Consider the following 16,785-nt stretch of genomic DNA (forward strand, 5'->3'; position numbering starts at 1 on the left):
TTTTTTTTTTTTTTTGGTTGAAATGTAGAGGCTCTTCCTATAAAGGAAATCTCTGTTAGGGTAACCTGTACTTCAGAATGCATGTCATCTCTCTCTTTTTTTTTTTTTTTTTTTTTTTTTTTTACTGGGATTTGGGGTGATAGTTGCTAAACTTCTTACTTTGCAAGCTTAAAGTTTTGATGAGGTTTATAAGGCTAGAGTGGAATATCAGAGTTGAGAACTAAGTTGGTATTCAGGCATCTTGAAAGACCCCTGTGCTGTGTCTAACTGTGTCGTTGTAGACTGTACATGCAATGTCAGGGTGTTGTGCTTTTGATTCTTACGGATTCTAATTCTATTTCCTTTCTTTCTATAATGCTCTCTCACCCCTTTCCTTCAAAACTTCTGTCAGCTTGTTGGCTCTTTCTCCTCTCTCTCAGGGAGCCAGCACCTCTTCCCCTGGCTCTTTGGAGGAATGGGAAAGGACCCTGGTAGCTTCCCAGGTTGCTACGCGTGTCAAGCAATATTCCCTTGAGCCCAGAAAGTCAGCTAAAGTCAAAGGATAATGATTAAGTGATTGACTTTGATATTGAAATGGTTTAAATTCTAGCAGAAAAGATTGTTGAAAGTCCAGATATTTCCAAGGATGAGGACTACTTAGGAAAGGTTGGAATGCTAAACGGAGGTCGCCGGATTGACTATGTTCTTCAAGAAAAGCCAATAGAGAGTTTTAATGAATATCTTTTCGCTCTTCAGAGTCACTTATGTTATTGGTAAGTATCTTCACCTTTGATAACATTCATGGGGCCTTTAGGTGCTAGCACATACAGCAGTCTTAGTGAGACTCTTGCTGCTTTACCATCTGTTACAGAAGATTGATTTGAATGCCCATATGGTCAGACTCAGTTCTTTCCTCTTGAGTTGACTTATCCACAAGATGGCAGCATGTCATCTGCATTTGACCAAAGGCCCTTAGTACTTGCGCACTGTTTTTGTAGGGATGCCCTCCTCAGAATGGGAATGTGGAGACTTTGAAAGCCATCCTTTTGTAAATCCTTGGTCACCAAGGAGAATGTCAGCACAGTTATTTTGGAGCTGGTCAGTATCCATCCAGTTTTTAAGGACAGCTCTGAATTACACTCTTTTATTTTCATTTACCCTTCTTAGAAAGAGCTGAACAGAACCAAAGCTGTATTTTCCACTTTTATGCATAAAGGTTAATTTCAACGAATTCTCTTAAGTAAATGTGCTTTTCTTTTTGATAGGGAATCTGAAGATACTGCCCTGTTATTACTTAAAGAAATTTATCGGACAATGAACATTAGCCCAGAACAGCCCCTGCATTGATTGGACTTCAGCTTCACCGCGTAAGTTTATCATTATTGTGTGTATAAATTCTGAGTGTTTCATTCTGAAGCCTTTTTTTTTAATTGAGTTGTTGATGATTTTCTTTTTTCTGTTTCCTCTGAGTATTTTTCTTTTTTCTTTTTTAAATTCAGAATTGAGACATTAAGGAAGGGCATTGGTTTGCAGTCTACATTTATGACTTGTCACAGCCTTCTTTCTAGTAAGGCATACATAGAATGAGTTCTTTTATTTTCAGTTTCTTTGATTTTCTGTTCAGATTCCCAGGAATATCAGGAATTCTTTTAGTTATAGGTAACAGAACTGAACTCATGAGACAAATGGAGATTTACTTTTCGTACATGGCAGGAAGGTTTCATGTGTTGAATGATGTCACTAGACACCCAGATTGTTTGCATCTTTTCACCTGCACTTTGGCTCCCATAGTCCTAGACGTCATATTTGCATTTAGAGCATGAATGGGAAGAAAGGGTAGAATCGGTTATATCTGTCTTAATTAGGAAAGCAGAAGCATGTCCAAAAATTTACTTGTACCTATTGACCAAGCCTGTGTTACATGCCCCATGTCCCTCCTCAACCCCAAATTAGTTGAAAGATTGTATAGGTTTTGTTTTAAGCATTCCCACCCATTATTGAGGGAAGGGGGTTACACCGATGATGCACGAACCAGCCTGCAGGTCGGCCACACTCTATAATCCTGACTGTTCTCCTGACCCCCGTTTTTCCTCACTCGATTATACCTTATCTTAAAAAGTAGGTAAGGTGGAGTTCCCGTCGTGGCGCATTGGTTAACAAATCCAACTAGGAACCATGAGGTTGTGGGTTTGATCCCTGGTCTTGCTCAGTCGGTTTAGGATCCCGCATTGCTGTGAGCTGTGGTGTAGGTCACAGACTCGGCTCGGATCCCACGTTGCTGTGGCTCTGGCGTAGGCCTGCAGCTACAGCTCCTGTTAGACCCCCAGCCTGGGACCCTCCATATGCTGTGGGTGCAGCACTCGTAAAGACTAAGTAAATAAATAAATAATTTAAAAAGTTTAAAAAAAGGTATTTTTTTAAAAAGTTAGAAACTTAGGAGTTCCCCTTGTGGCTCAGTGGGTTAAGAATCTGACTAATATCCATGAGGATACAGGTTTGTACCCTGCCCTCGCTCAGTGGGTTAAGGATCCAGTGTTGCCGCAAGCTGTGGTGATGTTCGCAGATGTGGCTTGGATCCCGTGTTGCTATGGCTATGGCGTAGGCTGGCAGCTGCAGCTCCAAATCAGTCCCTAGCCTGGGAACTTCCAAATGCCGCAGGTGTGGCCCTAAAAAGAAAAAAAAGTTAGAAATATTAAAGCCTTTGAAAGAGTGAAATGCAAAATGGTAGGCTCTAGATTACTGAAATCAAAAGTAGTTCCTGGCACTTTTTGATTTTTTTTTTAAATAATAAATGATAAGTTCAGTCTTGGCTTTCTTATTTTGGAGAGGTAACCACTTTCAGTAGGATTTTCTTAGAGAAATTCCCCGGTGCACGTCCAGTCAAAGACGTATGCATGTCAAAACAAGCATCTACATTGACTCTGTCGTTCTGCAACCCGATGTTGTCCATCAGCCTTACAGCTTCATCCTAACTCGTGTGGATCTTTTCCATTCTCTTTAATGGCTGCGTAGGAATCTGCCCCATTATGTGGTGTGGCTCTACTGCATCATATTTAGCCGACATCTAGGTCATTTCCTAATGTATGTTAGAAAATCTTACTCAACAGAGTAGGTAAGAGGTCTAAAAAGCCATTTTGTAGCCAGACTCTCGATACGGTTTTATCAGTTATCACCATTTCTGATATTATAATGTTAAGATAAACTAAATGTAATTTCACAAGCCTCCTCAGTCCAAATTTTCAATTATAAAAGGCATTCAACTGGTTGACAAATATTTATTCAGCACCTACTACATACTAGGTGCCAGTTTTCATGCTCGCGGTTAAGTGGTAAATAAGATTCATTTCTCACCTTTAAGGAAATTACCTTCTGCTGGGCGGAGATTGACCATAAACCCGCACTTTAATCCATAAGTAAATTTCAGATATTGATAGGTTCTCTGGAAAAGATTAAAGAGGAAGATGTTGAGAGTGACTGGGGATGCTTCTGCGAAGGCCTTGCTGAGCTGGTGATGTGTGAGTCATACTTGAATGATGACAAGGAGGTGGATGCCTGGAGATATAGGGAGAGCAATCCAGGCAGAAGAAGAGCAGCTGCCAGGGTCCTGAGATGGGAGCAGACACGTCGTGTGAGAGGCTGAGAGCAGCCCCGTGTAGCCAGGGGTAGTGAGTGATGGGGCAGGAAGGGAATGAGGCAGGGGGTAGGTGGACCTGGCCACCAGGGATCTGGTAAAACACTTGCATTTTGTTCTAAGCCTAATGGAAGCATTGGGGGTTTTAAGAAGAGGAGTGATGCGATGAGGTTTATACTTTAGAAAGATCGCCCTGGGTGCTGGGTGGAGGGTGGACTATTGGGCGAGGATGGAGGGAGAATAATTAAGAAGCTGGGGGGGGGGGACTCTGACTAAGGTTGCAGCGATAGGGATGGTGAAAGATGACTACATGGAGATCTAGTGTGAGGTGGCGTTGTCTAGGACTTAAAGATGCATTCACCGTGGGATGTGTGCGAAAGAAGAGTTAAAGATGGCTCTTTGGATTTTGATGTAAGCAACTGAGTGGATGCTGGAATTTTTTCTGGGAAGGCTTCTGGGGGGAGTGGGTTTTGGGGAAGTTCTGGGGGTTGGAGAGTCTGTAGTTCTGTTTTGCTGAGTCAGTAGTTGATGATATTGATCTAAAGAAAACTCAGATCTAAAGATAATAACTTTCAAATCATCAGCACATACTTGCTCTTTGAAACCAGAAACTGAATGAGGTCCCCTAGGAATGTGTAGGTGGAGAAGAGAAGTCTGTGGAGAAGCAGCTGGTGAAGTGAAAGAAAATCCAGGGGCTTGTGGTCTCAAGGGAGCTGAGAGAAGGAAGATTGATTCAAGGAGAGAGTGGTCAACCATGTCAGATGCCACTGAGGGGTCAAGTAAAAGGAATTGGCCTTTGGCTTAAGAGGACCTGGGACGTCATTGGTGGCCTTTAGTATTGTGGCAGAGGTAACGTGGGTTGAGGGGAGGAAAGGGATCAGAGAGGAATGAGTTTTTTTGTTTGTTTGTTTTTGGTTTTTTTTTTTGTATTTTTGCTATTTTCTTGGACCGCTCCCATGGCATATGGAGGATCCCAGGCTAGGGGTCAAATTGGAGCTGTAGCTGCCAGCCTACACCACAGCCATAGCAACGTGGGATCCGAGCCACGTCTGCGACCTACACCACAGCAATGCCAGATCGTTAACCCACTGAGCAAGGCCAGGGATCGAACCCGCAACCTCATGGTTCCTAGTCGGATTCGTTAACCACTGCGCCACAATGGGAACTCCAGAGGGGAGGAATGAGTTTTACTGTGAAGGGGCACAAATAAGACGGGGACATTTTATGATCTTAAGATGCGTTCGTTTGCCAATGACGGTGATCCAGTATTGAGAGAGAAGCTGATAATGCCAGAGCTAATGGGGTATTGTTGGAGGAAAAGGCAATGAGATGGGCCAGGGCAGAGTGAGGGGTTTGGCCTTAGAAAAAGAGCAGAGCTACATCTTCCATGGTCCTGGAGGAAGGTGGAGCGTGAGGGCGCCCTGTGGGTAGTGGGTTAAAGTGAGGTGGGAGAGCGGGGTTCTTTGGTGACTTCAGTTTCCTGTCTGAAGTGTGTCAGGATCTGGGGTGCTGTGCAGCTCTGCTAAACAATGCTCCATGTCCTTAAAAACCCTTTAAAAAAAAGGAAAAAAAGCCCTTTAAAAAAAAAGAATATATCTTGTAATTTTCCCACTTCAGGAAACAACGTGGGTGTGCTGTGTGTTTACCATTTTTATTTGCTTTCTGTACGTACAGTTGGTTTAGCTTTTAGAAGTGACAGAAGAGAGGAAGCTCCTTCCCATGCCTCTTCCCTAGTGTCCCTGCCTGGAGGCAACCAGTGTTACAAGTTTTGTGTATCCTTCCAGACATATGCTAACACACACACACACACACGATTTTTTCCTTTTTAAAAGACAAATACTAGCAGAACAGACACTCTTCTTACGTTTGTATCTTTACTATTTTCCCATATCATCCACCCACCCATCGTCCATCCATCGTTTGCTGAGCACCATACTGAGTGCCGGGTACTTGTTCTAGGCCTTGGGTTCACAGCACTGGACCACACAGTCTCTTCCTCAAGGATCTTCTTTCCTCTGGATGAGGACAGACAGGAAAGAAATAGTGGAAGTGTGCCAGATGGCTGAAAATAGAGCAGCAGCAGAGCTGGGGGAGGGAGTGCATTTGGGATGAGAACAAGTTGCTGTTGAATATGAGAAGACAAGGGACATCCTCACTGATGAAATGTCACTTGAAGAAGTGGCCCAGGTGGATATCTGGGGGAAGGAGATCATCTCAGGCAGAAAGAAGATGTATCAGAACAGAAGAGCTGCCTCATTTTTTTAGCAGTTGTATAGTATTCCATTGACTCTTCACACCGCAATTTGTGTATCCATCCCGTACTAATGGGCATATAGGTTATTCTGATCTTTTGCAAGCATGAACAGTGCTTCAGAGATGCATGTATTTAATAGCTGCACTGCATTCCATTTTAGAATTCGGTTTGTCAAAATCCTTAATTTATCTACTGTTATTAGCTGTGTAGGTGATTTTCTAGCTTTTCACAATTATACATAATTCTGGGAGTTCCTCTGTGGTTCAGTGGGTTAAAGATCTGGTGCTGTTGCTTCCGTGGCTCAGGCTTTTTTTGTTTGTTTGTTTTTTGCTTTTAAGGGCTGCACCCACAGCATATAGAACTCCCAGGATAGGGGTCAAATTGGAGCTGCAGCTGCTGGCCTACACCACAGCCACAGCCACAGCCACAGCAATGAGGGATCCGGGCCATGTCTGTGACCTACACCACAGCTCACGGCAATACTAGATCTCTAACCCACTGAGCGAGGACAGGGATTGAACCTACATCCCCAGGGATCCTAGTTGGATTCGTTTCCACTGTGCCACAATGGGAACTCCCTGTGGCACAGGTTTGATCCCTGGCCTGGGAACTTCTACATGCTGTGGGGCAGCCAAAAAAAAAAAAAAAAACCAAAAAAAAAATGACCTGTCATTGTATATACTTCTAGCATATCACTGACTGTTTGCTTGACCTAAATTCCTAGAAATAGCATCAGATCTAAGTATAGTCACATTTTGAAAAGGCTTTTAATTTACATTTATTGCATACTTGCATTTCAGGAGGGTTATTGAAATTTCATAGCTACCATCAATATAAAGTGTTAGTTTTCCTCCACCCCTGCCCACACTAATTATTACTGTTTTTTAAAGTTTTGTTAATTTTATAATTAGAAATTATTATATCATTTTTTTTTTCCTTTTTATTTTTTTGACTGCCCCATGGTATATGGAGTTCCCAGGCCAGGGATCATCAGATCTGAGCTGCGGCAACGCCAGATCCTTAACCCATTGTGCTGGGCTGGGGATTGAACCTGCGTCCCAGTGCTCCAGAGATGCTGTCCATCCCATTGTCCCTCAGAGGGAACTCCTGTCATTGTTTTATTTTACATTTTCATGACTAGTATTAGTCTCTTTAACCGACCATTTCTTTTTTTGTCAACTGACCTTTGTGCATTTTTCTGGAGGTGTAAGGTGGAGATTTTTGCTTATTGACGTGTAATTATGATAGTTAAGGATGTTAACCTTTTATCATTACAATTTTTTTTTTCCAGTTTGACATGTCTTCTTTTTGTGCTTTTAATTTTTGGGTGGTAGGGTAGGAAGTATATTTTAAAATATGTAGGCCAGTCTTTTAAGATTAATTATTATGCAGATCATTATATTTATTATTATTATTATTTTTAGTTTGTGTATAGTTTTGTTTTTCCTCTGGTTTTATAGTTTAGAAGAATATAATATAGACAAGGATTTAACTTTTTCAATAGCTTATCTTTTTTGCCTGAGCCATATATTGGGTAATGTACTCTTTTGTCATTGGTTTGATAATTTTTTTTTTATCATGTGCCCAATATTTGTTTTCTAGGTTTTATGGCATGTATTAACTTATATTTATCTACCATATTTCACTGATTGCAGTATATTTTCCGCATTTTAGCACCTTTAAATTTGGGATGCATCTTAAAATCACCTGTTGGCCTGGATGGAAGTTAAGAGTTGTCTTCTGCCAGTCACTGGGGGGCACTACCAATCTAAGTCTGTTTAAGCTAATTTCTCTGCTTGAGATTTTCTTGGACTACACTGGTGGTGTGAATGCAAGACTACAAAATTTGGGGGCAGGGCGGGAATAGAGGTAGCAGTTCATATATCAAGGAATTTTTTCCCCCTCTTCCTGTTGTCAGGGAGGTGGCGTGCAGACTTGTGTGCCATGCCTTCTGGAGGAAAGGTTATTATTATTATTTTGTTAACTCTTGAGGCTGTCAGCATTCGGTTTCTTCATTTTTTGTGGTGGTTTTAGACTCCCTACCCTAGGCATCTTTTCTTTGCATGGTACATAAAATAATGCTGCGTTTTACAGTTGATAGTGTCTTAGATTCAGTGAAATACAGCATTTTAGTGATTGTTAATTTTGTAGTTTTTAATATCTGACAGTACAAATTCTTAGTATACCATCATCTTGGCTATTATTCCAAATGAATTTTGAGATGATTTAAGTTCCCCGACACTCCCTCTGCGCAAAACAAAGCAAAGCAAACAATACTAGTCCTAGGATTGTGATATCATCAGATGTGAAAAATTAAAGACCTTTTATTTCCACATGATTTGTTCACTGTAATTGTTTTATTTCTTCTTATACGTGGTTGTAAAATTTAGTCAAGAACTCAAGTTCCTAGTACCATACTGATAGTATAAAATAATTAATTTAAATTTTTAAATTTTTTTTCTACTTTTCTAGGGCCACACCTGTGGCATATGGAGGTTTCTAGGCTAGGGGTCAAATTGGAGCTGTAGTCGCCAGCCTGTGCCACAGCCACAGCCACAGCACCATGGGATCCAAGCTGTGTCTGTGACCTACACCACAACTCATTAGCCCACTGAGCGAGGCCAGGGATTGAATCTGCGTCCTCATGGTTACTGGTCAGATTCGTTAACCGCTAAGCCATGAAGGGAACTCCCTTTTAATCCTTTTTAGAAGTGTTCTTTAAAACCAGGTCAGCCTGACAGATAACTCACTTTACATTTTGTCTTTTATTTTCTATTCCCGTTTTGTTATGAAGATTATTGGGCTAGTCAGTCTCAGCCAACACTCCCTCATGCCCTTTTGTCCCTCCGGAAGGCCCGTCCTGAGGTCTTGTGCTCACAGGCTGTGTTCTTCAGAGGCAGTTTGCGGGGACTTGACAGTGTGTTCTTTTACTTTAGAAGGGAACAACAGTGTGTTATTGTGTTATCACTGTAAGTTTGTAAAGTTGACCGAGGACTCTTTTTCCTTTTAAAGACTTTCTTGTCTTTACAGAAAGCCGTGTATCAATTGCATTGCCGAAAATCCTCAGAGGCCGTCCCCAGTCTGCTCCTGCGATGGATGACAGAAAAGTGATTCGTCGACAATTGCTCAGCTGTAATTCTCAGATGTAGGGGTTCATTTATGAGAAAACATATAGAACAAAAAGATGGAAAAAATCAGTACCACATTTGGACACTATAGATGAGAAGATGAGCTTATAAAACTCCTCAGATCAGTTTAGTTGTACAGTTGTCAGAGTAACATGTGGTATCAATGAAGAAATGTTTGTGGCACGCAGACGGTTATTTCTGTTTCTTAGAAAATATTGTCAGTGGGCTATTAAACCTGTATTTTTTTTTTTATTATTACTGTAGTATATGTCCAGTGGACTTCTTGAGAAACTATAGTAATACAGTGTTTAAAAAATGTATGTCCTGGAGTTCCCTGGTGACACAATGGGTTAAGAACCTGGTGTTGTCCCTGCTGTGGCTCGGGTTCGATCTCTGGCGCCTGAATTTCTGCATGCCGCGGATGCGGCCCCCCCCAAAAAAAATTTTTAAGTTCTACTTTAAATGTGAATTGTAGTTCTGAGCTGCTTTAATGCAGGGTCATTTGTATTGTTAAGACGTAACCAAGATCACCTCTATTCCAAGCTGAACTAGGTCTCTCTGAAGCCTCTTAGCTAAGCAGTTGGTGGCGAGCAGGTTGTGGAGGGAAGTGAGCGCTTCTGACGTCCCGGAGGCCCCGCCCTCCCAGCACGTCATTTCTGTCGGCAGAGGGGAGCAGGTGCCAGGTCTCTCCATCATCTAGGGTAGCTGTACAGCCGCCTCCTTGCTAAAGTTCCAGTCGTATGAGAACCAAAGTAGAATTTATTTGGATTTGGGAATTTTTTTGCTTTGTATTAATTTTACTTATACCAAAGTGTTGGAAAGTATGAGATCTGTTGCCTCTAGACTATAACTCTACTTCATGACAAGACGGTTCTGTGAGATTTTACTTTATTTTACTGTAACTTCAAATTATCTGAATATTTTCCTAATACTACATGGGAATGCTGATTTCTTTGTTACGCAGTAGAAACATTTTACACTGTTTATATAGTTCTCATGGAACATAGACTTTTTTGAGAGCAATGTGTGATACACATTTTTTGTGTATACTAATTAGTGTGAATAAAACAGTAACATCAATACATTTTTTTAAAAGCAGAAACTTCTGTATTTTTCTTGTCTTCCTTAAAAGTATTCCCATGAGTTCAGTGTTCATTTACGCTCACTGTTGAGTACCTGCTCTAGAATATATAACTATAGCATTTGTTCCTAATACCAGAGTTAGGACGGTAGAGCTTTTGAGCTGCAGTTGTCTCCAGACAACGTATTTTCCAACCACCTCCTCCTGCAGCTGAGGACACAACACTAAATGCCTTCCTCAGGTTGCTGGATGGCAGAGCTGGGCTGGAATGTACAGTGTCACTAACTCCCTTCTGGCCCTCATTTCTCTATACCATTGCTATTACCTTTCACTTAATTTCCTCCTAACTTCCCAACACTGATGAAAAAAAGGAAAAATAAGGGTTTATGTATATTTTAATAAAATCCAGTTTGATTTTTCAACTTGCAGCTGGTTTGGTCTGTGTTATTTGGCCTGAGTCTTAAGAGTGTTGGGCAGAGGGAAGGGGCACTCGAGCCATTGTCTCCGGTAGAAACATGGACCAGCTCAGTTTTAGGAATCTTGTGATTTGAACACTTGAAACAGAAAGTGGAAATTGTGGGGGGACTCTGCTTGTAGACATATATTTATATCACTCTTCAGTGAAAAGAAAACAACCAAACCCAAAACCACAAGTAGGGCCGAGGGCAGAGTCTCTTTATTAGCATGTTGTTCAGTTGTCACCACCGTGCCTTGCAGAGTCTTAGCCAAATATTTGTTCAATAAAACAGTTTTAAAAAACAGAATTAGAATTAAATACTTTGAGGCCTTGGAATGACCTCCCAGACCAGTGGTTCGCAACCTTTTATTTTTTTATTTTTTTGTCTTTTTAGGGCAGTGCCTTGGCATTTGGAGGTTCCCAGGCTAGGGGTCTAATCGGCGCTGTAGCCACCAGCCTACGCCACAGCCACAGCAACGCCAGATCCAAGCCACATCTGTGACCTACACCACCGCTCATGGCAATGCCAGATCCTTAACCCACTGAGCGAGGCCAGGGATCGAACCCACAACCTCATGGTTCGTAGTCGGATTCATTTCCACTCCACCAGGACAGGAACTCCTGGTTTGCAACCTTTTAAAACATAGCAGAGCCTTTTTCAGATTTCAGTATATAAACTAGATGAGCACGAAAGTGACTGTATTAATAGCCTGAACTCGGCCAGAACACAGATTGGGACTTGAACCCACGGTTTTAACTTAGTATCACTCACCCTGTGTCTGGACTCAGTGAGGTTCAGGTTCTTCATGTCTTCTGCACCGAAGGCAAGAAGCAAGTGATAGGCAAGAAGTAGATTTATTAAGATAGGACACTTGTGACAGATGCAAGTGGGCAGGCACGGAAGCTCTGCCCCAGGATCCAGTGGGCTACAGTTTTCATCCAAGGGGAGTAGGGGTCGGAAAAGCCCGCCTCTTCCTTTCTGGGAGTACTTGCTCCTCCTCGGTATCCGGTAGGGTGTGTATTCAAATCAGCAGAAGGGTGGTCCTCAAACTCTTGCCCCTGGTCTGAATATGAATGCAGGCCTCTTCCCATCCCCAACCCAACAACCTGAGGCAATTCTCAAGGCTCCACTAATGAAGCAAGCCTGCCTTGTGCTGATGGTTTCTTGCGCAATTTACTAACTTACAGTGACCTCCCAATGTCCCCTAAATATCCCTTCTTTAAATAAAGTCCTTTTCGGGATTTCTGCAACTACCTGTGCCTACTCCATCCCTATCAAGAGTATGGCTGCTGAGCAAAGCTTGACTTTCTCCCCAGGAGCTCCACCACTCCTGGGGACACCTTACTCCTGCCCTACCTGGATTAATGCGCCCGTTTTCCTCAGAGGAGGAAAGTTGAGTCTCTAGTTACTCTGAAATTGTTCCATACGCCGAGTTCCACATGCAGACTAAAAAAGCATCAGTGTCTGAAATTGAGGTTCAGAGCATCATCACAGAACCGAGGAGGACGGCCGAGGCCCGGTTCCTTCACATGGTCAGAATGAGAGGAAACTGCCTTCCAAGGCTGATGGGCCTGTGTGTTCCGTGAATCCACCAAATAAGGCCTTTCCTCAAAAGCAGAGTGTGATCCCAGTAAAAGGAAACCACAGATGATACTGGTCTTTGAGGTAAGTATGTTGTTGGAAAGCTGTGATCCACACAGACTGTTGAAAATGAGGATATTGGAGGGAGGATACCCCGATCCTGGCAGGGGAGGTTGTATGTTTGAAACACTAACTCACAACAACAGCGTGCTGGAAATCAGGACGGTTCTGGGAATTCCAGGATGATTGATCTGGGTGTTTATATCACTGTCGTTTCAGGTTTTTAGGACTTGAGCCATCGAACAACCTTAGTGCTGAGCCTTAGTGTTTACCGAGCGGCCTGCTGGTGGTGACTTGTTTCCACCGTAGGCTTTGCCATCTGGGAAGAGGCTGACTTGAGCTGCAGACACTGAATGTTTTGCTTTTCCTCCAAGTTCATGGTTCTCATTGCAACAATAACTTGGCAGCGGTTAGTATGAGTCAGTTCCCCAGGGCTGGGTTGTCTAATGTGAGTTGATAGAATTCAGTTCCTTTAGGAGCTGAGGGGCTGACATGGCCTTCGTGCTCCTGGCCGTCTCCCTGCATGGCACTGGATGGCCTGCCAGCTGCCTTGTCTCCCTGGTAGTTCTATAATACTTTCAGTGGGTTACCAGTCTTGTTCCTGATATCTCACCCTTAAAGTGGGCTTACCAAAGAGCCTAATAAAGAGCTCTGCTGCCCATCTGCCTTCTGTCCAACCTCTCTACCTCTCAGCTGTGGGTCCCTGGCAGTGTTGCGGAAACCGCAGAAACTGTGGCAGCGGAAGGAGACAAACAGCACTCGGAGATATGGAAAAGCAAGGTTTATTCAGCACCAGTGCAGGCTCAGAGGAGTCATCTCCAGAGTGTGAGCACCAGGTCTTTGTTCTCCGTAACTTTTATACACTACAAGGCCTTGGTTTTCCCATGTAAGCATCCTGGACCTCCCCCCTTCCCCAAGCAGACAGTGTTCCTCCCTAAGAAACTGAGCAAGCAAGGTTACAGAAGCAGAATTGATAAGCAATGCTGGGTACACGATTAGCAGGGCTGCTGGCTTGGACACAGGGCCCACAGTTGCTACATTATTACAAGAAGAGTGATGTGAAGCCAGCATAGCTGAAAAGGCTTGCAGCTGCCTTTTTAGCCAAGGTGGGGGGCGGGGTTGTTCCGTAGTTAAAAACTCTTATTTCGGCAAGAATGTTTCCCCCTAACCTCTCACCAAAGTATTCCTGGTTTTTGGTCCATTTCCTCTTTCGTGAAATTCCTCAAACTTGTAGAGTTGCTTTGAAGCTTACACGAAAATGTAAGGAGCCTGTCGCAGTGCTGGCCACGTAGGAAGCACTCAGAATGTGAGCTAAGTATCACTACTGTTAGTCTTTTATCATGAGCACCCCCCCGGTCTTTGTTTTTAGGTCACTGCTGCTTCCAGTCCTCCCTGGGTTGTACTTGGCCAGGTTTTTTTGTCCCCGAGAGCCACCAGAGAGGGCTGTCTTTTGCAGAGGCCCAGGTGTCTGCAGATGTGGAGGCCTGGAGGAAGTACAGGTCACTGGGAACAGGGCAGGAGCTGTGGGGCTAGTTGGTGGAGGGGGAAGGTAATGCTTATTTTTCTGTCTTCTTGCAGGTCAGTGGCACTCTTAGCACCTTTCATTAACTTCCACATGCCCGGATTCTGTAAGGTCTTTTTGGGATAAGGATTGAAAAAAAATTTTTTTTTTTTTTTGTCTTTTCGTCTTTTCAGGGCTGCATCCTCAGCATATGGAGGTTTCCAGGCTAGGGGTCGAATCAGAGCTAAGCTGCTGGCCTACACCACAGCCACAGCAACGCAGGATCAGGGCCTCGTCTGTGACCTACACCACAGCTCGCAGCAACACTGGATCCTTAACCCACTGAGCAAGGCTAGGGATCAAACCCGCGTCCTTGTGGATGCTAGTTGGGTTCATTAACCACTGAGCCATGATAGGAACTCCGAAAAAACACCCTTTTCCTTCCTAAATTCTGCCTTCTTTTCTTCCTGATATTTTGTTTTCCTCCTTTAAAACATCAAGCCTATTGCAGATGTTCCCAAACGTCTTGGCCCCGTGGGACTCTGAAAATGACTTCATGTTGTTAACACCAGTAGGCGCTTGTGAGGCAATGCAGCCTCTTCATCCAACACCTGCTTCTTGCAGTCTCAGATCAAGTGAAATGACTTTGGGCGGTGTATGCACTTCATGTGACGGTAAACTATCACAGCGTGTGTTGGGTGTAGGAAACTGTATGGTGGCAGAGCAGGGATTGGCAAGGACACATCCATCAGATCGTAAGCCAGGGCTGCATTTTCACTAGGGGGCGAGTCGCGGTTCAGGTGGAATTGGTGTACATGGGGTGACCCACCATGTTTTTCTTTCATTCCTTATATTGAAGAGACTTTTAAAAGGTTGTGTTGTGGGAATTTCCACATACTCCCAAGTATGGAGAATGGTATCATTGGTATGATGAACCCTCCCGTGGCCTCAGTGGTTGTGCCAGGGTTGGTCCCTCTGTAACTGAAAAGACAGGTGAGTAGTGGCAGCCAGGGACAAGGGGGGTGAGAAAAGTGCCTTCAAGAAGTGGACAGATGTGAGGTAGGAAAGAGGATTGCACCTTAGGGCACGAAATTAAATTGTTGGGCATGAAATGCAAAAACAGCTGTATGAATGTGTTCATTAAAATTATTTTAAGGACAAGATATCTAGTGGTACTTTTTTTTTTTTGTAAGTTACTCAAAAGCCTTCACTCTTGTTGAAAGGAACACAGTTTGGAATGTTGGAAAGTGCTTACTGCCAGCTAAGATGCAGTCCTTTCCTGCACCTGTCAAAGCCTGTGCCCAGCTGTGTCTCTGAGACCCTTTGTATCTCTTTCCAAGGCATATTTATTAGGAGTTGCAAAGCTGTTTTTTTTTTTAATTGCTTAACTGATTTTAATAATATGACATAAAGCCCCTGCATTTTATATATTGTTATACAAAATACATAGATTAAAATACATAGGTGAAATGCATAGATGATATATTGTTATGCAAAATGCACAGATGAAAATTCATAGATGAAAAGTATATTTTTATATACTTTTAAAAATATAAATAAAGGCGTTCCCTTTGAGGCTCAGCAGGCTACAAACCCAACTTGTATCCCTGAAGATGAAGGTTTGATCCCTGGCCTCGCTCAGTGGGTTAAGGATCTGGTGTTTCGGTGTAGGTCTTAGGCACAGCTTGGATCTTGCTGTGGCTGTGGCATAGGTGGGCAGCTGCAGCTCTGATTCGACCCTTAGTTTGGGAACTTCCATATGCTGTGGGTGTGACCCTAAAAAGCTTGTGGAAGTGTTCTAGCCTTTGTGCCCACCTGAATGCCTCAGATTTCACCCCCAGATTTTAGTGTCCCCTTGGGGTTGGTTCTCCATTCTCACATCTGTCACCCTGGCTTTCCTTCAGCGGGGGCAGCTGAGGCACTGTCCTGATTCCGCAGTCCGTCCTGAATCCCTGAAGCAATCCCTGGCTCCCCTGTACCTCTGGGAGTGGGGGGAAGGCTTTCCCTGGTTGGAGAATTTCCTGTCCTTGCTCCTTGTCCCCAGCCTCTCTCTGACCTCGTCTGCCACTCCCTCTGTCTGAAGCAAGGCAATTTGCTTCTCCCAGTTTGCTTGTTCTCTGTTGTCCTTTTCCTGCCACTGCAGGAGATAGAACCCTGTACTCCCGCCTTCTCTGCAAAGCCTCTGCCCCACGGAAAGCCGGAGGGGGCTGCTTGCCCTGAACCAGTGCTGCTCAGTGGTGTTTAATTGCCATTCATTTTACACTGGCTTGGTCTCAGGTGTCTCAACTCAAAAAGCACCACTCAAGGCGGGGAAAACAACTAAGAGGGGATTCCATTTTCTGCCCTCAAAGGCCAAGAAAGGGGCAGGCAAACCCAGAGGGCCCAGATATGCTCTTAGTAAGAACCCGATCTCCTCTTGCCTGACACCTGCAGCCTCTGCCACGCTGTCCTCCACCTGGAACCCCTCCCCAAACACAACGGCATCGCTAGAGTTTCTCACGGTTACATCCTGACCTTTGTGAACATCCATCAGGTAAGAGCAAGGCACCTGCATGAGTCCATTTCCGCAGGTGGCTGGGAAGGAAGGGAGTGTAGCCGAAAATGCAGCCTCTGGACACCGACACCAGTGAAGCCTCAGAGACAGAGTTTTGAGGAAGAGAAGAACAGCTTTATGGCTTTGCGGGCAAAGGAGGACACAGCAGGCTAGTGCCTTAAAACCGTGTCCTGACTTGAGAGGGGGTAGCAAGGGAATTTAGAGGTTTAGCTCGGAAGACAGAGTTTTTGATTAAGGTGTCTGTATTATTCTTTATCCATAGGTCATTTCAGAGTCGTCACATCCGGCGTCCGTGGGTTGGGTGACGGTTTCTGGTTGTCGTCAGGGCTATCGTTCCTTGACCTTCTTTCTGGAAGGAAGATTGCTCGCAGGGAAGGGGTGTTAGGGAGTGTGTCAGTTACAAAAGGAAACAGTAGGTGCAATATAACTCTAACTAGAAAGTAAATATTAGTGATAAGTTAGTGGCCAAGGCAGGCCATAACATGATGGAGACTGTTGTAACTAGTTTTTAGCTGTAACAATATGTCCTGGTAATGAAGTCTTGAGTCAGCCTTTTGA

General features: G+C 43.8%; 2 protein-coding genes across 3 annotated transcripts in view; one reads left to right on the forward strand and one right to left on the reverse strand.

The window, feature by feature from the left end:
* The window catches only part of SEC23IP (SEC23 interacting protein), a 52,356-nt gene extending 41,855 nt beyond the window's left edge, over positions 1-10,501 (forward strand). The window contains exons 17-19 of one of the 2 annotated variants that reach the window (XM_021073464.2): positions 590-752; positions 1,245-1,346; positions 8,895-10,501. In XM_021073464.2, coding sequence (XP_020929123.2) covers positions 590-752; positions 1,245-1,326 — 245 coding nt within the window. In that variant the 3' untranslated portion in view covers positions 1,327-1,346; positions 8,895-10,501. The remainder of the gene's footprint in view (positions 1-589; positions 753-1,244; positions 1,347-8,894) is intronic. The other variant, XM_084995679.1, reaches the window with a different exon arrangement.
* The window catches only part of MCMBP (minichromosome maintenance complex binding protein), a 174,015-nt gene that overhangs the window by 129,740 nt on the left and 27,490 nt on the right, over positions 1-16,785 (reverse strand). The window lies entirely within an intron of this gene.

Source organism: Sus scrofa, chromosome 14 (assembly GCF_054392235.1).
Source record: "Sus scrofa isolate SSC_HxYL_T2T_F1_AM1 chromosome 14, Sscrofa_HxYL_maternal_Yorkshire_Landrace_v2.0, whole genome shotgun sequence".
NCBI classification, from domain to species: domain Eukaryota; kingdom Metazoa; phylum Chordata; class Mammalia; order Artiodactyla; family Suidae; genus Sus; species Sus scrofa.